The sequence below is a fragment of the Gossypium raimondii genome, chromosome 13 (genome assembly GCF_025698545.1).
Source record: "Gossypium raimondii isolate GPD5lz chromosome 13, ASM2569854v1, whole genome shotgun sequence".
Taxonomy (NCBI): domain Eukaryota; kingdom Viridiplantae; phylum Streptophyta; class Magnoliopsida; order Malvales; family Malvaceae; genus Gossypium; species Gossypium raimondii.
In genome coordinates this window covers 53,679,143-53,703,258 of record NC_068577.1, presented here as the reverse complement: position 1 = coordinate 53,703,258, position 24,116 = coordinate 53,679,143, and the positions used below count along the sequence as shown (strand labels likewise).

Below are 24,116 nucleotides of genomic sequence, written 5' to 3'. Positions count from 1 at the left end.
AACTCTTACGCCACATATTACCTTACTATAATAATTATTACAGATTTTATAATGTTTAGTATAATATGAATTATAGAATATATATTATCAAATTACAAAATTTATTAGTACTTACTAAATTTTTGGAGTAATAACAAAAACTTCATAAGGTTTTTGTGTGATTATACAAAATATTATCCTATTACATTAATTATTATAGATATTATAGTGTCTTATGTAACACATGAGTTAGATATTCCTCATAGTCACTCTAAAATAAGATTTGTTCTGTTTTGATCATTTCAATTTTTTTTGTCAATTTAGTCACTCTAAATAATATAATTGTGTGAATTAGTCATTCTGTTAAAATTTTCGTTTTCTTTTAACGGATTATTGATATGATACATTAGCACATTTAGTGACTGGCACGTATTTTTTTGTTGACTTCTGATTAAAGTTTAGCAACCTCCCTATAATTAGTCAAAAGTCAATAAAAAATGCCACATGTCAGTCACTCAGTGGGCTAATGTGCCACATTGGCAATCCATCAAAAGAAAAACGAAAATTTTGACGGCAGTGACTAATTCGCACAATTATCTTATTTATAGTGATTAAATTGAGAAAAAAAAATAGAGTGATCAAAATAAGACAGGCCCTATTTTAGAGTGACCTCGGGTGTCATTTACCCATTACATAATATATTACCCAGTTACAAAAATTCTTAGAACAATCATAGTATTTAATTAATTTCTTAGAGGGATCTGTTAGGTACTTTTACCTTTATAAAATCAGTAGAATGAGAGTAGACCTATTTATGGGTTGAGTTACTCATCTAGACTCGAAGGTCCGCCTGAAATTTGAGAGGGTTTATGTAAAAATATTAGACCCAATAAATGGGTTTAGGTAAAAAATTAGGCTCGTTTAAAAAAAAGTTAGAGCTTGAACTTGAACATTTAAGGCCCGAGCTTGGCCCGACCCTGACTCAACCCATTTTTAAGTTTATAATACTTTATATTATGTTGTTTTTATATATTATGTATTTTATAACACATTAAAAAAATAAACCCATACTAAATATATAATACTACTCTAATGTAAATATTAAAATAATATAATAAAAATATTTGTTTAAAATTTTTTATAAATAATATGGGTAGGTTTAAAATGAGTTTGGGTTTGGGTAAAATTTTAGACCCACATTTCAGGTTGGGCTAGATTTGAACAAATATAAAATATGTTAATATCATACTTAAGCCCGACTCGAATCCGATCCAACTCGGCCATGATGAGATGTTAGAGGGAGTTGTTTTCTGAGGAAAAATCCGAACCCGCTTACAAACCCGGAAATGAAATCTCAGAGAAAAAACAAAAAAAGAATGGGCCTAAATAGATCAGTCCAATCCAAAAAGACATCAATAATAATCCACAAGACCATGACCATGACCATGACCGTGACCGACACTCGAATACGAATTGACTGGCCACCGCCAGCCACCACACGGTAGATAAGAAAAATCAAATTCCACGGCAGATTTTAAAAAAGATTAAAAAACAACATATAAGCTCTTTTCTTTTATCAGATCTCATTTCCCCCTCCTCTCCCTTCTCAAAGAGAGAGTTTCCTTCTCCAACCCCGTCAAAATGGAATCTGGATCCAGATCTATGAACCGATTAACTGCCACCATCATTTGGCCGATTCTCTTCCTCTTCATGATCCATGCCGCTCACTGCTTCTACCTCCCCGGTGTTTCCCCCGAGGACTTCCAGAAGGTCGCCTTTCCCTTTCCCTTTCTCTTCTATTCTTTATTTATTGATCTGGTTTTTATTTTGTATCTTCACTTTGAACTCTGTTTGTTTTTGATAGAATAATAAGATACGTATATGATCTCTACGAGAAGGAAAATTAATGAATTTCTTTGTATTCGTGTTGGAAGTGGAAAACCCGTCTCAGATTCAGCTAGGTTTTCTTTTAAACAAGAAATTAGAACAATTTAACTTCATTTCACTTTATGATTTTCGTTTTCCGTTTTGATTCTTTTATTTCAAAACGTTGAGTGTCCATACTTTTAGCTAGTTTTTAAGATTTTCTTCCGGTCTTGCATTTATCCATGGCATTTGCGATTTTATTTTATGTTAATCATGTTCTGTAATTATTGCTTAAGGAAAGAGATTCAATTTACATAATGTATTAATGGAAGCACCAAAGCGTGCTTGATCTTTATGGTGATTAGTTACATTGCGTACCTGATCGATAATGACTTTGATTAAAACACTTTAAGTTCTCACTACATGCTGTGATAGTTGGGAGTGTTCATTAAAGAATCATTTTGGTCCTCTTTAGTTTTGATTCTTTTGTTAGGGGTTTGCAGGGAGATCCTTTGAAGGTGAAAGTGAACAAATTGACATCTATAAAGACTCAACTTCCTTACTCGTACTATTCGCTTCCTTTTTGTCCACCTAAAAAGATTGTTGACAGTGCGGAGAATCTTGGGGAAGTGCTTCGTGGTGACCGAATTGAAAACTCTCCTTATGTGGTCAGTTATCAGTATTTCTGATGATTTAGTGTTGATTGTTTATTCTATGGCCATTAACTTGTTCTTATTGACTCCAATTAATGTAGTTTAAAATGCGAGAGCCACATATGTGTACTGTTCTTTGCCGCATTACACTTGATGCCAAAACTGCAAAGCAATTTAAGGAGAAGATTGATGATGAATATCGAGTCAATATGTATGCCATTTGTTTATTCGGACATGGAATTCATCTTTCAGTCTTTTTATAGCTGTTGCCTAGGATCTCTGTCTAATTAATTTGTGGTTCAATTGACAGGATACTGGATAACCTTCCCCTTGTTGTCCCCGTTAGAAGATTAGATCAGGATTCTTCTACTGTTTATCAGCTTGGCTACCATGTTGGGCTCAAAGGCCAATATAGTGGGGTAAACATAATATCTATTACAAGTATTAAAATTTCCTTTGTTTGTGGATGTAATTAGCTACTATATCTGTGTTTGCTTATGTTTTCTGGTTATATGCAGAGCAAGGAAGAGAAATATTTCATTCACAACCATTTAGCATTTACTGTCAAATATCATAGGGATCCGCAAACTGACTCTGCTAGAATTGTGGGTTTTGAGGTTAAACCATACAGGTTAGCTCCTTTGAGTCTAGCATATTCTAATAATTTTAATTCTAGGTTTCTGTGACTGAGATTGTTGTATTGTGTTTTGATACATTTTCTTTATATACTAAAACAATGCAGTATTAAACATGAATATGAGGGGAAATGGAATGAAAAAAGTCGTTTAACAACATGCGACCCCCATAATAAACGCACAGTTGTTAATTCTAACACTCCTCAAGAAGTTGAAGCAAAAAAGGAGATAATATTCACCTATGATGTTGAATACCAGGTGAGTTCTTCAACTTCAAATAATTTTCTAGGGTTGACAATTGCAATGTTAAATTTTTCCAATGGCAACCTTGAGCTGAACCCTTAAAGGTTGTATTCCTTTGTGTTGAAGTAGATTCTGTTGATATTATTACTTGGAAAAAATTCTCCATTGTATCACATTTTCTTGAATTAAGTTTCTGACATATAAATCTATGAGGTGCTAGTATTCTTAAATTTTCCTGTGCGACTTTCAGGAGAGTGATGTGAAGTGGGCATCTAGGTGGGATGCATATCTTTTAATGAATGATGACCAAATACACTGGTTCTCAATTGTCAATTCTTTGATGATTGTTCTCTTCCTTTCGGGAATGGTAGCAATGATCATGCTAAGGACACTATACCGTGACATTTCTAGGTATAACGAACTTGAGACTCAGGAAGAAGCCCAAGAAGAGACAGGATGGAAGCTTGTCCATGGGGATGTTTTCAGGCCTCCATCTAATTCTGATCTACTCTGTGTCTATGTTGGCACCGGTGTTCAATTTTGGGCATGGTACTTGTTACCATGATCTTTGCTGTTTTTGGATTTCTTTCCCCTTCAAACCGAGGTGGTCTGATGACAGCTATGCTTTTACTTTGGGTCTTCATGGGCATTTTTGCTGGCTATGCTTCTGCCCGTCTGTACAAAATGTTTAAAGGAGCAGAATGGAAGAAATTAGCTTTTAGGACTGCGTGCATGTTCCCAGGCATTGTCTTTGCCATCTTCTTTGTCTTAAATGCAATTATATGGGGCCAGAAGTCTTCTGGGGCCGTGCCATTTGGAACAATGTTTGCTCTGGTCCTCATGTGGTTTGGAATTTCAGTTCCACTTGTTTTTGTGGGTGGTTACGTTGGGTTCAAGAAGCCAGCAATTGAGGATCCTGTGAAGACGAACAAAATCCCAAGGCAAATTCCAGAGCAAGCTTGGTATATGAACCCGACTTTTTCTATTCTGATCGGAGGAATACTTCCATTCGGAGCTGTTTTCATCGAGCTGTTCTTCATTCTCACCTCAATCTGGCTGAACCAGTTCTACTACATCTTTGGTTTCCTGTTCTTGGTATTCATTATCCTCCTTATCACTTGTGCTGAAATAACCATTGTGCTTTGCTACTTCCAATTATGCAGTGAAGATTATCTGTGGTGGTGGAGATCATATCTCACATCCGGCTCCTCGGCTTTGTACCTCTTCCTCTACGCTACATTCTATTTCTTCACAAAGCTTGAGATCACTAAGCTGGTTTCGGGGCTCCTATACTTTGGGTACATGCTAATCGCTTCATATGCATTTTTTGTGCTAACGGGCACCATCGGATTTTATGCGTGCTTTTGGTTCACAAGACTTATCTACTCATCTGTCAAGATTGATTAGTGTGTAAAACCGGGATCTGCTTGGTGTTCTTTTGTCATATTCATGGACCAATGTCTTAGGTTAAGATATACTCATTGCTTTAAGATGTATACTTAAATTCTCATTTTTGAACCGAGTTGTTATTTTTATAGCTGATTGAGAAAAATACTTAATTCTGATTTTTGTTGAGAGAGGGGCTTCTTGTGATTCTACTATCAATCATTTTCTTTTCTGTTATATTTGATATTTCTGTGAAAAGCTCAGGTTGAATTTCATGGCTGTCGTAATACTTGTGATAACGTGGCGGAACCAAATTAGGCACTGACTTGTTATGTCAATAAACAGAGCCAAATCTACCTAACACCTCACTTCACAAAATGGACATACATTGAGGAATTATTGATGAATATTTTCAGCTTTTTATTCATCTTCAGAAATAAACAGCAGTCAAATCTAAACAAAATAATTCAGAGCTTTTGGGAATCCCAACATGAAAAAGAATTGATTTCACTTGGACAAGTCCAGTGGCTTAAACTTCGGAATTTTCTCGAGCTCGAATCTAAGGGAATACTCCCAACAAAGAATAATGTTTGCTCGATTCTCACTGGCTCTTCGGTTCACCTTCGTCCGAATATTCTAAATTACCCAGCATTATCCAACTTTCATCTGGACTCCACACTCGCATTGCAACTTAAATCCTTATTTGCTTTGTAGTAAAGCAGTTTCTGAACATAGAACAACATATAACACTGTGAAGCTCTCACTATCCCCTCATCAACCTCACATATCCAAGCATCATCGCATTTATACCACTGGTTGTTTACGTGCAGATACGTCACATAATGCCCCGATTCCAGCATTCCCGAATGAGCAATCACAGCAAATATCTCGTATTCAGCTGAACTATCGGAGTTTTCACATTCGAAAGCAAATATTCTATTCCCGAACCTGCTTCTAACAATCGAGGATGACAAATATGGGGTCATGTCCAATGCGAAAGGGAACTGCAAATATTGATCGATTTTCCTTGATGTTTTTCGGATTAAAGAGTGTTCAAATCTCTTTATGTGTAAACAAAGCACCAATGGGAGTCTACTAATGGACAGTTGCTTCGATGTGTCCCGTAGTTCTTGACAATTCTGACAATGGAGTTTCGAGTCAGAACCTAACCTCTCTGCTCTCGTAAACAAGTTCAGACAACCTGATAGAGTAGACAAACCCGTCTTCTCAGCTGCAGACAAGTTAACCGTGTCCAAGTTGAGTGAAATATCAACACAAGGATCGTAAGTTGTGGAAGTAAATCCACAAATCGTACAAGTGACATCAGATCTCAACGACCCCGAGAATGCCCTATGAGCAATGCATTGGCAATCTCCATCATCTGTGCAAAAGAATAACATCATGAGTAAAATAGAATCCTGATTTTCAGTTAGAGAGGAATATCTACAAACGCCCAAAAGACTCCCAAGTATATTCCGAGTAATTTCTGACCGAAGTGAGAACATGTGTTCCTACTTATGGCTACATGTATGTTACTATTCTCCTACTCGAGTCGTAGAATCAGTTCTATCTGTTTCCTACCTCTACAAGTTATGCATGTTAACTAATCAAATTTCTTACTCTGCCCCTAGTATCGGTACCGACTAACCTCAACTGCATGCATTATTAGCACAACTGTGTATTTATCACTACCGCACAACAACGTAAGCGATAGAGAACAATTACCACCTCGACAACCTAATAGTACATATATAACATTAATTTGAAGCAAGCAAACATTATCACAGCACCTTGTTACCTTTGCTAGAGTTCCTTACTTTGCTCTCTTTCTCATGGATCCCATCTAAAACTGAAATGAAGAACTCATGAGCATCCTGCTCCTCATAACTAGCTAAATTCGATGAATGCTGCCACCAACTTCAAAAAAACAAACACAAATCCATCAGTCTTTAGATGGAAAACCAAATAGATTGAGTACAACATACAAGCAGAAACTATTTGTCTCGATTTAAGGCTTAAACAAAGTAACCAAAACAGACCTAGTTCTATTCACATCATAACATTAAAAGCATTGCAAATTACTTAGGCACCTGTAAAGAAACTGAGCTGGACTGTAAGGGGATCGATCACCCGAGAACATAGCTGAAACAAGAGCACCAATTTCACAAAGCAAGCACAGCTTTTCACCATATCTTCTCTTGCATTCATCACGGTTATGGTGATCACTCAAGAAATAATTCCTCAAAGGAGGAGCATGAAGCAAAGCCTGCAACACTGAGTTCATAAAACAAGTATTACCCAAATTGTTTAATCCCCTTAATCCCAATGGATAACACGATTTAGCTCTCCCATCTCTCATTGCAATCAACCGTTTCGACTTCTTCAAATCCAATTCCATCCCTGAATCTAATCTCCTCCTCTTGTTCGATCTCCCAGGACACAAGCCCTTGATTTGTTCAGACACGACAACCTTGTCGAAATCAGGATCGTATACCTGATCACAACACAAACAGCAATAAAGCTCCGATCTTTCGATGTCGATCGCTACGTCATGGCCGGACTTGGATTGGGTATGCAAAAGAATGTGGGTCGAACATGATATCGATGAGCACATCAAACAAATATAAAGCCTGCCTTGATACCCATTACAGAAATTGCATCTGGGTATTTTAGTATTGTGATTATCAACTCTAGTTCTTCCAATTGGGGTGGTTTTGAGGCAATTTTGGAGGGAATCATAGCCATTGAAAGCATGCCTGAGCTTGTAATCTGCTAGGTGTTTGCAGGGTTTGGGGCTTGTGTACGAAGAGCTCCTTAAGCACATGTTGATATTGGTGAAAAAAAAAAGCTTCGAATTGAGATTATGAAGCTGATATACTACCAGAATAAAGCGGTAAATTCTGTTAAACTGGTAATAACAATGTATGATAAAAGGATAAGCAAACGAAAAATCAGATAATTTTTGGGAAATTCAATGGAAGTTAAATGATAAAAAGAACTGGCAAGTTTGGTGCAGAAAAACCAATGGGGTTACTGAGTTGATTCGGTGAAATTGAGAGTTGAAACAGGGGATGTAGAAGATTGCAGAAAATGCTTGGAGAGGATGATGGGGTAATGAGCCTTATGACCGACTGATGGCCATAGAACAGTTTTCTTGTTTTCATTGGTCAGGACTCAGAACCGACTTTAAGACATTGACTATAGTAGTTGATTCAAGCGAATTTTAGTTAAGTTGGTATTGTTGTAATAAGTTCTAAATGGAGTTTTAATTCGATTAGCATTATTATTAATGTAAGAGAAAGTGATTTCGAGTGTTTTAAAGCGCATTATTTTCTTATTTAAAAGTTGAGAAGGATTATTAATAATTTTAAGTATTGTATCAGAAAGAACATATATGAAAATGGGGATTAGGAAGAAATATTGAGAGATGTAGTGTGCTATAAGCTGAGCTTTGAGCTATTTATGATGGCCTCCAATTAGCTTGGAAGGATAAATGGGTAAATTGTATTTTAGTTATCAAAGGTATTCAGTGAGATTATAGAGGACATTCAAATAGAGATTTGATTTTGCGTACTCATGGACTATGCAGTCGCGAGTGGAGAGTGTTTATAAAGTAAATACCTAGAGAGGTGAACTCTACTGCTAATCCTTTAGTTGATCAGATGAAATATTTTCTTATTGGTGCGAGAATTTTTCATGTGGCTCCTCCATCCATTGATGATCAAATACAATTTGACAAACGTTTTTGGTTATCCAACCCAGATCCTACTGCTAGCTTGTAATTGATGCTATTTATATCTTATTACCAAAAAAAAAAATTATAAGCTTGTAGGAATTGGGAATTATGAGAAAATTAAGTATTAATAAAAAGATTCCATCTCCTTTAAGCAAAATTTCGAATTTGTTCGTACAGCAAAAAGGTTAAATTCTGTTATTTTATGAGTTGTTGTATTTTAATTTGATTAATTATAATTTTTTACTTTACAAATTGATTTATTTTTATATTTTGAAATTTTAGTCTTATCCCAATAGCTAAATCCATTTGATTAAATTTGATTGTTAGTCGTGTATTATGTATAGTTGTAGATTTGATACATATCCTATAATTGGATAATTCTAAACTTTTGTTTATCGTTGAGGTTGAAAAGCACTTTTTAACCTCAACATTGATGTCAAACAAAAAATATTGGCAAACAAGCAGCTTCCTAAAACCAAATATTGATTTTAAACTAATATTTTAGCCAATGCAAAAAAAAAAAAAAAAATCAAAATTTTTAGCTTTTGGCTTTTTGGAAAAACATTTTTCAGTAAAGTTGCCTTTTTATTCCCTATTAAATTTTCTATTTTACAACATCATGTCTAAAGTTGACATTTTATTTTCTCAATAATACTTTTTGACATTGATGGTAAACAATATCAAACTTTTTAAAAGCATTTTTCACAATATTTTTCAATCTCAAAGGTAAACTAGCCCTAATTCTCTATACTTTTCAAATTTGACGCAAATGATAGTTGTCAATTCATTGATTGGATTTTTAGTGAGTAATATGAGAAAATAACAAGCTGGCATGTCATTACACATATGATAATATGTTTGGCGCATCAAATTTTGAAAATAGCGGGACTTAACATAATGAATTTAAGAGTTATAGTTTGGTGGAATGAAAAGGTTTTTCTATTTAGTAATTCGACTTGATTGCCAATGAGGACTCGGACTTTAAAGGCTCAAGTTCAATTTTTACCATCCGCAATTGCGATGCGTTGGTCTCTTTCTTAAGATGTGGGTATGCTTTGTGTTTTTTGTCTAATTCTTTATGGATTGATTTTACTTTTGTCTAATTCTTCGTCCGCTGTTTCCAGATTAGTTGGACTTATGCTTGGTTATTCGTTTGCTGTTGTGTGTGTTTCGTTAGATTCTCTCCAATAGTTTGAATTTTGTTCAACTCCTCATCCACTATTTCTAGATTATTTCAACTTTTGTTTGATTGTTTATTCACTATGCTAGTTAGAGTTCTACATGATTTGTCTCTAAATTTATTTGCGAACCAACATAACTATGAAACCTAGAAAGCTCAAAGAAAAAAAAGAGTTAAAATATGCTTCAAGTATCTGCATGAACGTAGTCTATTAACTTTTATTTTTAGGGATTTAGTCTTTATACTTTTTAAATTTCAAAATCTAGGTTCAATTATTAATCTCGTTAATTTGTTTATTAATTTCACAGGAGTGACATTTTGAAATTAAAACATACTCACTTGATAGTCATATAACAAAAAATGATGTTGTAATGAACTTGACTTTAATAAAAGAATTTTAACAATACAAACTATTAGACTTGCATTTTAAATTTGAAAAGCAGAGAGACTAAATTTTTGAAATAAAAGGTAGGAATGCTAAATTTCAAATGTATGGACAACACAAACACCGGATTTTTGTTTCTAAGAATTTTGTTAATAGAACAAATTTAACGATATTAACAATTAGACTTGTAATTTTAATCTAAAAATAAAAAATCTAAATTTCAAATGCAAGAAGTATACAAGGATTTAAAGTGTATTTTAACCTATTAAATATTTCTAAAATGCAATTTTTTGGGGGTTTTTTTACATTAATAATACAAAAAGAAATTGATTATGAAAATAGGGTACCTTCCAAATTGTTTACGAAAGTGAGTTGTTTTGAATAGTGTTTTTCGGTGTTAGGCAACACCACCCAAAAAGTACAACTATGATTAATCAATGATTGCAGTTGATATTTTTTTAAGTGGTGTCGCCAACTTATACGATAATATTGAAATTTCTAATTTCCCCATTTTTCAATTTACCTGACTATATATGTCTGTATCAAAATACTGGTGTCGCCATATAGGGTGACAATACCACTTTCTGCCACCTATGCACTTCTTTATGTTCCTACAGCTATTAGAAATCAAGATTGAAGATTAAGAATTTTTTTTTTTCATTTCATAAATCAAGTTTGAGTTGATAAGTTAGTTTATAATTATTTTTTATATCATTTCATTTTATTTTACTATTATGTATAATTATTTGAATATATAGTGATAATAATTTATAGTATGACATGCAAATTATTTTTTTGATACATAGTCTTTTTATTGCTTTAATATGGTATAAATTGTCTTAATAACAGCTAATATATATTGTTTTTAATTTATTTTACAGATTTAGTATAAAAGATGAATAATCAATTCTTGATATATGTCCATTTCAATGGGATAATTTGCCATATGGAAGTTGGTTGTGTATTTGAATCACACCATCAAATAGGAATGAAGTTTAACAAGAGTGTAATCAAACAAAAGATTGGTGCGAAAACCCCTTGACGTTGTAAGAGGAGGATGTCCAGACTATTCTACAAATTCTCAGTTTTGTCAAATCCGTGCAAATATAGGGAGATGCAACTTATAGAGGATGATGATGTGGAGGCTATGATCGCACTGTATTACTCGCTTGGTAATGTTAAACCAGATGAATTGTTTGTTGAGTTAGCAGATGTTGAACTAGTACAAAATGTCACTCTATTAAATAAACAATATAGAGTTCACAACCCATAAATAGAGGTTCCGAGAGTGTTTGTGGATAGATGATCTTCTATACACAAGTTTGACTTTAATTTGAATGTTGGTTGGGTAGAACCGTATGATTATGGAGCGACATCAACATTGGGCAACAATTCACACAATGCTCATATTTTGTATAATAACCCTAATTTTGATCTCCATTTACAGATACATCAATTGGTGATTGGTATCAATACAGATAGTAAAGAAATACTTGATAATAATGATGATTCCGGTCACCAAGGGGAGGAATTTAGTGACCCTGAACTTAATGAGGTTCTAGATGATATTGATGACGAAGGCGCGGGCGATGATGATGATAATGTAAACGCCTCTCCACTCGTATGTTGAGTGTAGATCCCAATGTTATGCATGCATCTGACTTCCTAGAATACCTAAATATAGTATCTTCCTACAAGTTGACGTCAGATTTTGAATTAGATGAGTTGGCTATAGGTCAATAATTCCCAAATAAAGAGGAATGTGTACCTGCCATCAAGAAGCATAACATGACATTGTTGGTGGACTACAAAGTGGTTGTATCTAAACTGGCATTATAAATCGGGAAGTGTTAGAGGTCTACAGAAGGTTGCAACTAGCATGTACGAGCTGCATTGATTCAAAGGCCACAACTATGGGAGATTCAGAAATATGTAAGGCCTCATACATGCACTGTTGTAAGGATGACGTAAGATCATGGGAAACTTGATATGAAATTAATCTGTAACTACATCATGCCAATGGTGAAATGCATGCCCACGATTCCTATATTGGTATTGATTGTCGACTGTATGAACCAAAAACTTGAAAATCTACTAATAGAAGCAAGTACATCAAGTGAACTCTATTATTAGCTGAGTTCGGTATGAGTACCCCCTATTAACTCCAATATAAACGTCCGAGCAGCACACATCTTCTCCGACTCAGAGGCATCATTTAGTAAAGTTTTGAAATTATGTTTGAGCAAACAAAATTTTAAATTGCTAAATTTAGTAGCACCTTTAGCTGGTGATTATCCAAGCAACTGATAGTAAAGAGACACAACACTAATCACTTTACTTGAACTCGTTACTGTAGCTCGTCAAGTGGGAGCCCAATTTGCAATGCAACGTCTTTTAAAGTAGTGATGCACTCCTCACACAACAATTGAAATGTGTGGGTCTCCGAGCGTCACCTTTCAACGAAGGTTGATATCAAGTTAGGACTAAGCTCAAATGTCTTAATCAATATTGTCGTTCCAAATACCGCATCACTTAAACATGGTAATCACCCTGTTCATAACCAATTATACCATAACTTAAATATGCCAAATAAAATATTAATGACATGCACTTTTATAAATTAATCGTGAATAGCAATTATGTTTTTTCAATTTAAATACATAACGTTCCTATTTAAATCAATAACAAGTAGCAATTATGTATTTTACCAGCACATTAATCATCAAAGTAGTATGATTGGGTGCTTTTATCAATGAAGGCATTTCGATATAGCTGCACAAACAAAATTGAATAAACATATCATATTAAAATAATATAATATTTTCAAATATTTCAGTAAATAATTTTTTCAACCCCATTTTGTAAATAATTTTTTCGTAATTTTAAGACAAATAACCATGGATAATAACAACATTCTTGTAAATAATTATTAACTCAACCTATTTTCATAATTAAATACTTTTATCTCAATCCATTTTTGTAAACAATTTTTTTCGTATCTTTTAAATGAAATATCCACATAATAATATTAATCACCAACTAAACAGAAAAGTACAAAAATAAATTACCTTGACTCGAATGTTTGAAATTGGAAATTTCTATTCTACACAAATAATTATTAAAACATAAACATCTTTTTTAAATATATATATATAAACCTAACTAATCTAATAAAATATAAATTACAAACATAAAAAAACTTCAATCACATACGACTTCCAAAAGCGAAAACACTATAAATAAAATGTATACATAATTAATTAATATAAACCCTAAACATAAATAAAAAAAGTCAAAACTTTCAACATACACATTAGACATTAGTTTCACAAGCTGCCCCAAATTTCAACAAATAAATTATAAACATATAAATATATAACAAATCCTAAATCTAAACATTAAAAATAAAATATATAAATTATTAAAAAATTTGACCCTCACCAATTTCACAATATACCCAAAACTCCATTTTTTTTTTTTACCATTGCTCAACACCAAAATTTGTATATATAAAATGTACTGGGAAGGGGCTGCCATGACCAATTGATCACATCGGCGGTAGAAGTGTCGGGCCGGTGTTGCCTAATTGTCGTTAATGTGATCGATTGGTCACGATAACCTCTCCCCCATTACATTGCAATCAGTTTTTTTTTTAATTTTAATTGGTGTTGGCACTTAATTAAGCGACATTAAAATTATCTGTATTTTTTTAAAATTCATTTCCTTTGTATTTGCAGATTATTCGTATTTTTTCAATAAAATTTCAATATTATTGTATAAAATGAGGACACCATTTAAAAATTTGTTTTCTTTTTTAGCTGTAATCATTGATTAATTATAATTGTACTTTTTGAGGTAGTATCACCTAAATAATTTGGAAGATAATCTATTTTTGTAATTAACTTATTATTATTATTATTATTATTAATGTAAAACCCCCCAATTCTTGAGGTCATATCTGGAAACTAACGAGGCTCACCCAAAAAAAAAAAATAAAAAGGAAAGAAAGAAACGTGCCTCAGCTCAGTTTATTCATTACCAAATCAAAGCCAAAACTAGTGGTTGTTGAACTTAAAACACTGTTCTGTTCTCCCCCTTTCCTCTTGGTGTCCGGTTTCAGTTCCATCTATTTGTCCATGGATCTTACACCTCAGCAACTTATCCAATTCAACGGCTCCGACCCATCCAAGCCCATCTACGTTGCAATCAATGGTCGCATCTACGATGTCACCGCCGGCAAATCCTTCTACGGTCCTGGTGGTGCCTACGCCATGTTCGCCGGCAAAGATGCCAGCAGAGCTCTTGCAAAGATGAGCAAGAACGAAGAAGATGTCTGTCCCAACCTTGACGGCCTCTCTGAAAAGGAGATGGATGTCCTTAACGATTGGGTCAAGAAATTTGAAGCTAAGTACCCTGTTGTCGGCCGCGTTGTCTCTTGAAAATTTGCACCTTTCCTCTATGTTGGGTGTAGTTTGTTTCGTTTTTAAGTGTCTTTAGACTCTGGTTATTACTTTTCTATCAATTGTGTTTGGTGTTTTGCCTAGCTCAGAGCAATTTCTAGGTTAAATAAATGGGTGAAAATTAATAAATTGAGATACTTATGTGCTTGTGTTGTGTTGGTATCACGTTGTTGTTTATGTTAGAGAAGTTCCATCATCAATGAAGAAATTCATTTTAATTGTGTGATTTTCTTTTTGTTTACTCCATAATGGTGAAGCTTAAGCTTGGTTTAGTGAACTAAAGCATCATTATCTCCGTGAAGAGACTTTATAAAAGCATGATTACCAGATTTTTGTCGTCTTTGATTCGTGATAATGTTAGATCCAAGCCACAAAAGATTGGCTTCAGCCACTGGTGCTGAGTTTCATGGCTCCTTTGCCTAGGGCCGCAAAACCAACCTCCCCTGTTTTGGGCAAATTGGAGCACCGAAATTAACCTTAATTGTGTTCATAGATGGGGTTGTCCACTTAGCATCACACGCACCATGGAAGGTTGATCTTTTTGTTTGGACAAACTGCCCTAAGGAGATATCCAAGGAATGACTGGACTTGTTGTATCTTGATGGATGGCACTTTGGATAGGTTATTATTTTATTCGTGTCTCAATATTTGTTATCTTATTTTATTTTTCACAGTTTTGATAGTTTAACGTTGTTAACCTGTGAGATTAACGAGGAGGAGGAGAAGAATGCTGTGGTGGTGGTTCACCCTCGATTGGGTGGAGAACCATTGGATGGTGATAAAACGATCTTAAAAAATGGGTGTGGGTAGGAGGAGAATGAGGAGGAAGGAAAGCTGATTTCTGTGTCCTGGTTTTCTCTCAAATGTTATAGTGAGCTTATACATGAGAGATAAAGATGCCCACGAATTTTGAGCTCAGTGATAATGGAGTTATACTTTGTTCCTTATAATTGTGTTGATGTGACATTTTAGGATATGACTTCTTATAATAATTGAGTAATCAACAAGTCTAAACTCTAATGTGTACTTCTTTAGTAGGTTGTGGTTTAAGGTTTGCTTGATTGGAGGTTGATCTGATATAGGCATGTTAGTTTGTAACTTGTCTAGTGATGACACGTGGAGGGACTCATGAAGGATGTGTAACAAATATCGATAAATTAATTCTATTTGTCATTAATGTAAACTCGAAACCAACAAACTTTTTTGAAAGCCAATCATACTACTGGTGTAATGACAAATTTGTGTAGGTTTCAAATTGATTGATATGAGGTTTAATATTTGCATTTGTAAATCTCTTGTCCCTTATTTTTATGAAAAAAAAACCACCTTTAAAAAAGAGTAGAATAAAGGGATAAGCATTAACCCCCAACAACTAAATGAAAGTGAAAGAAGAGAGAACATCCTCTTAGTAAATGCTGGGCAACAAGTGCGGTAGAGCTCTACACAGTTCCACTGAAGAAAGAGACAAACAATAATAATGCCTAAAATGGGAGTGGTTTATTAAGAGCTAATGCTATGCTATATTTCAATCTATACGCTTACACAACACACATGCATACATACAGCTGCTGTATTGTATTCAAATGAAAAACTAGACTACTTGGATCATCAATTTATATAATGAATGCATCAACTTGTACGTATTGAGCAAAGAAAGATGAGAACCAGGAACTGAGGGCATCCCTTTATAAATTCGTCAAATGACATCCACCTTGGGGGAATTTATCAATTATTTTCTGCAAGTCCAAGGTGGGTACGGGTAGCATGCTTAGTGCAAGAGCCGACCATGCAATTGGAGGGATTGGAGTTAATGAAACCCGGTTCTACTTCTCTAGTAGGGTTTCAGTAGTTGGGTTTCAAAGTCTATAAAAGTACATATTGATTGGTGGGCAGTGAACCCATCAACACAAAACCCAGTTTGGCTATGTAAAAAGCCCTTACGGCTACGGTCCAAAGGGATAAAAGAAAAAAAAATTGGAGATGAGGGAGTCTGTTGCACAGCAGATTTGAAGAAAAAAGAGCAGAGCTTTGAAGGAGAAAGGAGAAAAGCCAAAGTAGACAGAGAAAGCAAACAGAAGCATCAGCTGGTATATTTCGGCTTATAACTTCTATATTTCATTAATATCTTGTTCGCATGTTCTGCTTTTTTTCTCTGAAAGTGAATAGATGTTCATTCTAGTTCTGGAAATGCATAATACAATGGATTCAAACTCATGCTTTGGTCATTTGTTTATCCTAAATCATATCATGTTAAGCTTGTTTTGGGCCAATTCCATGTTAGACTCCTCAAGTCCTTTGAATTTTGATGTTTGCTATTCTATTCTATTCTATTCAATCCGTTGTGATTGTTGATTCTTACTGATTAATATCTGAACGCTTGTATTAATGAATTTAATTTCTCATCATCATTTGTATTGAGCTAGTATCTTCCATGCAATAAGCTGATTGTTCATTTTTAATCCAAAATTGGTCACAACACTCATAATGTGAATGTCTGTATCTTTGTTGTTCTTGTTCTGACTTGGGTATGTCCTACCCAAGTTCAACAGGTAAAAATGAACAGTGATAGTAACATAGGCCTCTATCATATTGAAACTGTTGTGTTCATTCCTTAACTATTTCTAGATTTTTGTAATATGTCTGAATCTGCGTTTGGTTTATAGAAGTTTCAATTATATCTATTGATATTTATCTTTTTGTGATTTTAATGTATGATAAACTTTGTGCAGACTTCGTTGATCTGTTGCATGCCTCTTAGCTTATTATATTCGGAAAAACCATATCAATTTTCTCTATACCTTTAGTTTCTACCTCCTGCAAATATTAAGGAACCTAAATGTCTCTCTTGATGTCGTCATCCTGCTTAAGTTTTCCCTCAAATTTTAATCCATTTAAAACATGTGATATGAAATTCCGACAACCTTCTGTATCGAGTTCATTGTGTTCTTTTGTTGATCACTCCAAATTTTCTTGCAACGTGACCCTAAATAACCACAAAATCTTTAGAAACAAGTCTTTGAATGTTTTGAAGCCTGTTAAAAATTCTATTAACCAAAATAGTCAGCCTTTCACCGATGACGATGACGATGATGATACCATAACTTTTGATTGGGAGGATGAAGAAGATATTGAAGACATGGGGTCACCGTGGGAAGGGGCAGTTATATACAGCAGAAAACCTTCTGTTACTCATATGGAGTATTGCACAACCTTAGAGAGACTTGGTTTAGGAAAGCTGTCTAGTGATATCTCAAAATCTAGGGCGTCAGTGATGGGATTAAGGGTCACAAAGGATGTCAAAGATTATCCAAATGGAACACCTGTTCAGATCTCCATTGATGTAACAAGAAAGAAGCAAAAGACAAGGCTTGATGGGATCATTAAAACCGTCATCAGTCTCGGTTGCAACAGGTATTTTAGTGTTCCCCAGTCAGCACTTGTTCATGCTCTTAAGTTTTGATAAAGTTTGCCATTTCTTTTTTAATGCCATTTATTCTTTTTGTTTCTCACGGCAATAGATGCTGAAGTAATTGTACTAGCTTTTATCACTTAACAAGGTTCAGGGTTTGCTTTGTTGCCTGCAATTGAGTTTTGGTAAAAAATAGTCGGGGTAAATGTACGTTTTGGTACCTGAACTTGGCTTCAAGGTTCAGGTTGGTACCTAAGGTTTTCTTTGGGTCCAGTTAGGTACTTAAACTTCGTTTTAGGGTTCAAATTAGTCCCAAACTTGGCTTCAAAGTTCAAATTTGTTCAAATAAGTAATTTACTGTAAGTATTAATTTGCACAAAAAAGCCAAGTTCAGCTACCAATTTGAACTAAGAAGCCAAATTTAGGTACCTAATTGGACAAAACTAAACTTTAGGTACCAAATTGAACCTTAAAGCCAAGTTCAAGTACTTAATTGGACCAAAAAAACCTTAGTACCAATTTGAACTTTGAAGCCAAGTTTAGGTACCAAAATGTATATTCCCCAAAATAGTTTTCATGCTTTTGCACTGATTGAAATTCAGGTTTCATTAGACACTGCATTGGCTCGAAGCACTCTGTTTTAACTGTTCAACTGCATAAATTTTACCTTTATAAACCCTTGTCTTCCTCAGTCTAAATGACATTGTATGAAACCTTCTGTTGAAGGTGTGGTGAGCCTGCTGCTGAGTGCATATTCTCCAATTTCTCACTTCTACTAAGCGAAGAGCCCATTGAAGAACCTGAAATTATCGATATGGGAGCAAGCTTTAAGGAAGGTTTTAAATCTTTTAATGGAAGTAACCAAGGGGTGGAGGAAGACGATGACGATGCATCGATTGATTGGGAAGATCGGCTTTATTTCCCTCTTGAAGAAAAAGAAATCGATATTTCAAAGCATATACGAGACTTGGTGCATTTGGAAATTACTATTAATGCGATATGTGATCCAAGATGCAAGGGTATATGTTTGAAATGTGGTACAAATTTGAATACTAGTAGTTGCAATTGTAAAGAAGATGTAGAAAAGAAGGATTATGGTCCACTTGGAAACTTAAGGAAGCAAATGCAGCAGAAATCATCCTATAGCCAATGAAATGCTTTGGAATAGGGTTTTTCTGCAAATTTTCCTTTTCCTTTCGGCGTCATTCTCACTAGTTATATAAAAGTATAAAACCATAAGGACCTATAAACAGTCCTATTTGTATCTGATAATGGTAGCGATTGAAATTTTGATTCTTTGCATCGATATCTTAATGGTGTATTTTTTTTTTTCTTTTCTTGCTTTTGGAGAACAAAAATGTTCATCCTGATTGGCTTATCTTTGATATTTTTGTCTCCAAAGACAAACAAATGGGGTCTGTGCACAGTGCTCCGCACCATGGGGTACACTGCTCACCGACGGATCATGAGATTCTCCTCCGGCATTGCCAAGGGAGCTTTGCGCTTGAATCCTCGAACAGTCTCGACGCCTCCTATGTGAGCATCGCTCTTCTCGTTGGAACCTTGTTGACGCCGCCTCTATTTCTTCATTCGATATCGCCTTAGCTCGCTCGCACGGACAGCGTCTGACTTCTCTACGCTACTCAAGTTAGCACTCTCCCTTGGTGCCTGATCGATCTCCTCCACCTATCTCACTCTCGACCTCTCATAGTGCCCTTCCTTGCAGCTCCTCGACGTGCCTTTCCTTGCGCTCATTGGACCCCTCATGGGACCTCTCTTGGGCTAACAACCATTCCTGCCTTGAGCATTCTGAGTATCCTCTCACTCTCTCATAGCTACTCAGTCTTGCTCCTCCATCAACCAGGCACCCTTATGTTAGCCTCGTCCTTCCTCAAGCAATCGCTCTCCATTGGCAACTCGACCCCACCTCTACTAGATCCTTGAGGGTCTTTCTCGTCACTCCTTGGTTCTCGACCACACCCACCACGAATCAAGAAATATACTATATATTAATTCACATATTTAGCACATGATAATAATAATACATAATTAGATTCAAAAAAAAAAAAAAACCTCTCTTCCCAAATATATTGGAATCTCATCTAAAAATACATCACAAATTAACTTACAATCCAAACTTCCGAGACAGATTTCTTTCCGTTGGTGTTTGCCCTAAGCATGCATCAACATGTGAATGTATGGAGGCAAAAGGGAGGCTTGAAAATTAATGCAGGTGGACGTGCGGGTAATTATAGAACATTTTATATTCACAATGAATAACGGAGCATGAAAAAGTGAGAACAAAATATATTTAGGAAAATAAATGCCCAGCACATGTGCTTTTGACATCAAATCAAAGATTTGATTGATGCATATCATGGATTCTCGTGTGCTTATGTGTTTAAACAACCTTTATTGACTTGTATCACAGTATTCCATGTTTGCTTTTAATAACAATAATAACAACTAAGTTAATCCCACTTGAAAAAAATCATTTAGGGTAAACTATAAAAATAGTTATTTTTGTTTCCTCAGTTTATATTTTAGTCACTTATGTTTAAAATATTATGTTTTATCCACATGCGTTAACGTGTTGTAACATTTTAGTCACCGAGCCATTAACGGTGTAATAGTAAGCTGACGTGGCATGTTAAACCATCATTTCAAACAAAAATTTTAGGTTAAATTATACAATTGATACCAATTTTTTTTCGTTTTGAGCAATTTAATTTTTTTCTTTTATGTTTTAATCCCACGTGAAAAAAATTATTTAGGGTCAACTATGAAAATAGTCACTTTTGCTTCCCTCAGTTTACATTTTAATCACTTATGTTTGAAATGTTATGTTTTAGTTACTTACGTTAACGTGTTGTAACATTTTAGTCATACGGTGTAATAATAAGCTGACGTGGCATGTTAAACTATCATTTCAAACAAAAATTTTAGGTTAAATTATACAATTGATACCAATTTTTTTCGTTTTGAGCAATTTAATTTTTTCTTTTATGTTCTTTTAACTTTTCCTTTTTTTTATTATCTTTTGCTTTTCCTCTATTTTTCTCCCTTCTCCATCTCTTTTAACGTAAAAGAAAAAACTTAAATTGTTCAAAAAGAAAAAAAAATATAGGGACCAATTGTATAATTTAACCTAAAATTTTCATTTAAAATGATGATTTAACGTGCCACGTCAGCTTACTGTTACACCATTAACAACAATTAACGCTCAGTGATCACTAAAATGTTTCAACACGATAACGTAAGTGATTAAAACGTGACATTTCAAACATAAGTGACTAAAATGTAACTTGAGACAAACAAAAGTGACTATTTTAATAGTTTACCCATATATTTATAAAAATTAAAATAAAATTTTGATTGTAACGATAAAATAGATATGTTAGAATCAAATTATGCATTAAATTCGTATTTTATGTGCACATATTTCTTTATTTTCATATAAATATATAAATAGACGAAGCACCATCAAAATAACATAATTTACTTTGACATAATACTTTAATCATCGTCCAACTAAGTTGGTATCGATCTACTCGTGAAACCAACTCAATCAATAGCTTAATATATTATTAAATTGTGGGTGAATTTTTTTATAATATATATTTTTAAAATTTGATATAACAATTAAATATGACTTTAATTGAAATGATAAAGTTAATATGTTAAATATTATAATATTTAGATTTGAATCACATCATTTGCGATTTTTTTTAATTTTATAAGAAAAGACAAAATTACCTTCAAAATAATTTATATTGCTATATAAAAGATAAGGAACTTTTACTAATTTTACAACTGAATGTCCAATTAATAGATGACACCAACTCAATCAAACTCTTAACAATTATGAGATAAAAATATATATTTCATTAATGCATTAATTACTTTAAAAATAACTTTTTACAATAATTAATTCAATGTTAGGCGGATTGACCTAGCTTAATTGGTACGGTTGTTCTTGCAATAATTAGGAAGGCGTCGGATAGAGTTTTTTTAAGTGTGTATTATCTTCTAATTTAAGAATTTCAGAGGGTTATCAATAATGGTAAAATCTGTATAAAAAATAAATAAATTCAATGTTAGTTAGCATTTGGTACTTTTTCATGCTATGATTCTATTGGAATGTGATTGTCAAGAAAATTACATTATAGCATTCGGTATACATTAAAAGGTATTTATTAAAATAATAAGAAAGTTCATTAACTATTTTCTTAGGACTGCAACAATAATTTACGAGTTTACCCTTATTGAATAAAAGATAATATCACGTATTTAATTTTTATAATAAATAACTTGAATATTCATAAATACTATTATAAAGTTGAATTTTCAATTAATACACTGAAAAGAAAATTGAAAATAAATATATATATATAATATGTAAATGATATATTATATAAATGATTAAATATGCATATAAAAATAAAATTAGAGAAAAAAACTTACGAATAATCCGTTGAAATGATAGAGAAAATCAAGTAGTAGGAAGAAGAAAGGAAGCAATAGCTTCTACCTTTTATTTGTACGTATATTAATAGACTAGTATCCTAAACCAATATAAAATATGGCAATTTTGTTTTAATATTATTTTAAATTTTCAATCTACACAAGAAAATAACTTTCTTACCTTTTATGAATCACATTGTCATATTTATAAAAAGTAACTCCGACAGAAAATTAAATTCCAAAGAAAGTAAATAAAGTGATTAATTTCTATCATACCAAATACGAGATTTTTATTTTTTTCATTTTGCCAATGGCTAGAAACTACAAGGTTTAATAAGAAACAAAATAGATATAGATTTGATTAATGCATGAAATATTCTAATGCAATACAATGCAAAACCCCCGTTTGGTCAAGTAAACATATAAGTCAAGCCAATTAGATAAAGTTATTACTAATTACCATTAAAAATTCAAGCTTCGAGTACGGTAGAATTAAAGTTGTCCATGAACGACAAAAGTTTGTCCAAAAAATGGGAGGGTTTAGACAATAATGTAGGTCTGAAAAATGGACTTCAGCAAAAAAAATTTACGGCTTGTTTAGAAAAGGAGTCGAGCCTCGAGTATGAGTTTTTTTGCCCTAGGCCCAACTCAGCCTAAATTTTCAATAAAAAAAATCTTGTTGTTTTCCCACTTTTTGCCACTATTTTGCTATAATTTTATTATTATGTTGTTACTATTTTATTATTAATTTTGCTACTATTTTAGAGGCATTTACTTGTTAAGTTACCCTTATCTTAGTGTTATTTAAGTATAAAAGTTTTTTAAAACTTTATTTTCAATTTGTGGGGAAACATTTATTTTAATAATTTTAGTGTATTTGGTGTATTATATTTTTAATTATTTTATATAAAAATATCATTTTAAAAAATTATTATGGGCTAAACCGGACTTGAATTTTAACATTTTATCTAAATCGGGCCTAACCTAGCAATCAAGTCTAAAATTTTGCTAGGGTCCAACTCGACATGAAACCAATCCCTCCTCTATTAAATATATTAAGATAATCTCGTGCTCACATCCAATTGTATAGCCTAGAGATGCTCATGGGCCGGGCGGCCCACCCGAAATATGGGAGGGTTTGGGTAAAAATATAGGCCCGAAATATGAGCTTGGGCAAAAAAATGAGTCCCGTTTAGAAAACGGGCCGGGCCTCGGGCACCACTTTTTTGGCCCGGGCCCGACCCAGCCCCGGCCCAATATAATAAATATATTTATTTTTTAATTTTTAAAATAAAATTTTAAAATTTATTAAAAAATGGGCCGGGCCGGGTTGGGCCAAATTTGGCCCAGCCCGAAATATGGGCCGGGTCGGGTCCCTGGACAAAGTTTTAGGCCCATATTTCGGGCTGGGCCAAATTTCTATGGACCCGACCCGAACCCGACCCGGCTAGGCCAATGAGCACCTCTAGTATAGCCCAAGTAAGGAATAATAAATAATAAAAAAGCCATTTTAGGGAAAGGAGGTGGTTGAAGAAGCTGGGAAAGCATATTATGTTTGGATTAATTGTGGGTATAATTATTTCATTTAAAACTACAAAAGTATGGGCCAACAATAATCCAAAATCTTCACCCTATTTTGTAGCCGAAAGCTAACGCCAAAGCCGAAGGCCGAAGACAAATCAACAAATTTATTCAGTTTCATTAATGCGTGAAGTAGGTG

The 24,116-nt window shown here is 33.8% G+C and overlaps 4 protein-coding genes across 4 annotated transcripts; 3 read left to right on the top strand and 1 right to left on the bottom strand.

The window, feature by feature from the left end:
• The first annotated feature begins 1,461 nt into the window (after nt 1-1,461).
• On the top strand, nt 1,462-4,951 carry LOC105772588 (transmembrane 9 superfamily member 9). The gene is given in 8 exon segments (XM_012593948.2): nt 1,462-1,749; nt 2,349-2,513; nt 2,600-2,709; nt 2,809-2,917; nt 3,017-3,129; nt 3,241-3,391; nt 3,627-3,912; nt 3,915-4,951. Coding segments are annotated over 8 exon segments (1,932 nt in total). The 5' UTR covers nt 1,462-1,620; the 3' UTR covers nt 4,784-4,951.
• A 180-nt stretch (nt 4,952-5,131) lies between these two features.
• Nucleotides 5,132-7,934, bottom strand: LOC105772589 (ubiquitin C-terminal hydrolase 22). Its single transcript, XM_012593954.2, has 3 exons — nt 6,853-7,934; nt 6,561-6,679; nt 5,132-6,143 (listed from the first exon to the last, which is right to left on the bottom strand). The coding sequence occupies exons 1-3, from the start codon at nt 7,584-7,586 to the stop codon at nt 5,425-5,427; spliced, it is 1,572 nt and encodes a 523-aa protein (XP_012449408.1). The 5' UTR covers nt 7,587-7,934; the 3' UTR covers nt 5,132-5,424.
• Nucleotides 7,935-14,079: 6,145 nt separating this feature from the next.
• On the top strand, nt 14,080-14,749 carry LOC105772900 (probable steroid-binding protein 3). Its single transcript, XM_012594390.2, has one exon. The coding sequence runs from the start codon at nt 14,200-14,202 to the stop codon at nt 14,500-14,502; it is 303 nt and encodes a 100-aa protein (XP_012449844.1). The 5' UTR covers nt 14,080-14,199; the 3' UTR covers nt 14,503-14,749.
• A 1,662-nt stretch (nt 14,750-16,411) lies between these two features.
• LOC105772899 (large ribosomal RNA subunit accumulation protein YCED homolog 1, chloroplastic) lies at nt 16,412-19,240 on the top strand. The gene is made up of 3 exons (XM_012594389.2): nt 16,412-16,610; nt 17,253-17,934; nt 18,659-19,240. The coding sequence occupies exons 2-3, from the start codon at nt 17,360-17,362 to the stop codon at nt 19,083-19,085; spliced, it is 1,002 nt and encodes a 333-aa protein (XP_012449843.1). The 5' UTR covers nt 16,412-16,610; nt 17,253-17,359; the 3' UTR covers nt 19,086-19,240.
• The last annotated feature ends 4,876 nt before the right edge of the window (nt 19,241-24,116 follow it).

Coding starts and splice junctions, on each gene's coding strand:
- LOC105772589 (XM_012593954.2), bottom strand. CDS start 7,586: ATGTGCTTAAGGAGCTCTTCGTACACAAGCCCCAAACCCTGCAAACAC. Junction 6,680..6,852: donor CCAGCTCAGTTTCTTTACAG/GTGCCTAAGTAA, acceptor GTTTTTTTGAAG/TTGGTGGCAGCATTCATCGA. Junction 6,144..6,560: donor AGTAAGGAACTCTAGCAAAG/GTAACAAGGTGC, acceptor TCTTTTGCACAG/ATGATGGAGATTGCCAATGC.
- LOC105772900 (XM_012594390.2), top strand. CDS start 14,200: ATGGATCTTACACCTCAGCAACTTATCCAATTCAACGGCTCCGACCCA.
- LOC105772899 (XM_012594389.2), top strand. CDS start 17,360: ATGTCTCTCTTGATGTCGTCATCCTGCTTAAGTTTTCCCTCAAATTTT. Junction 17,935..18,658: donor ATCAGTCTCGGTTGCAACAG/GTATTTTAGTGT, acceptor CTTCTGTTGAAG/GTGTGGTGAGCCTGCTGCTG.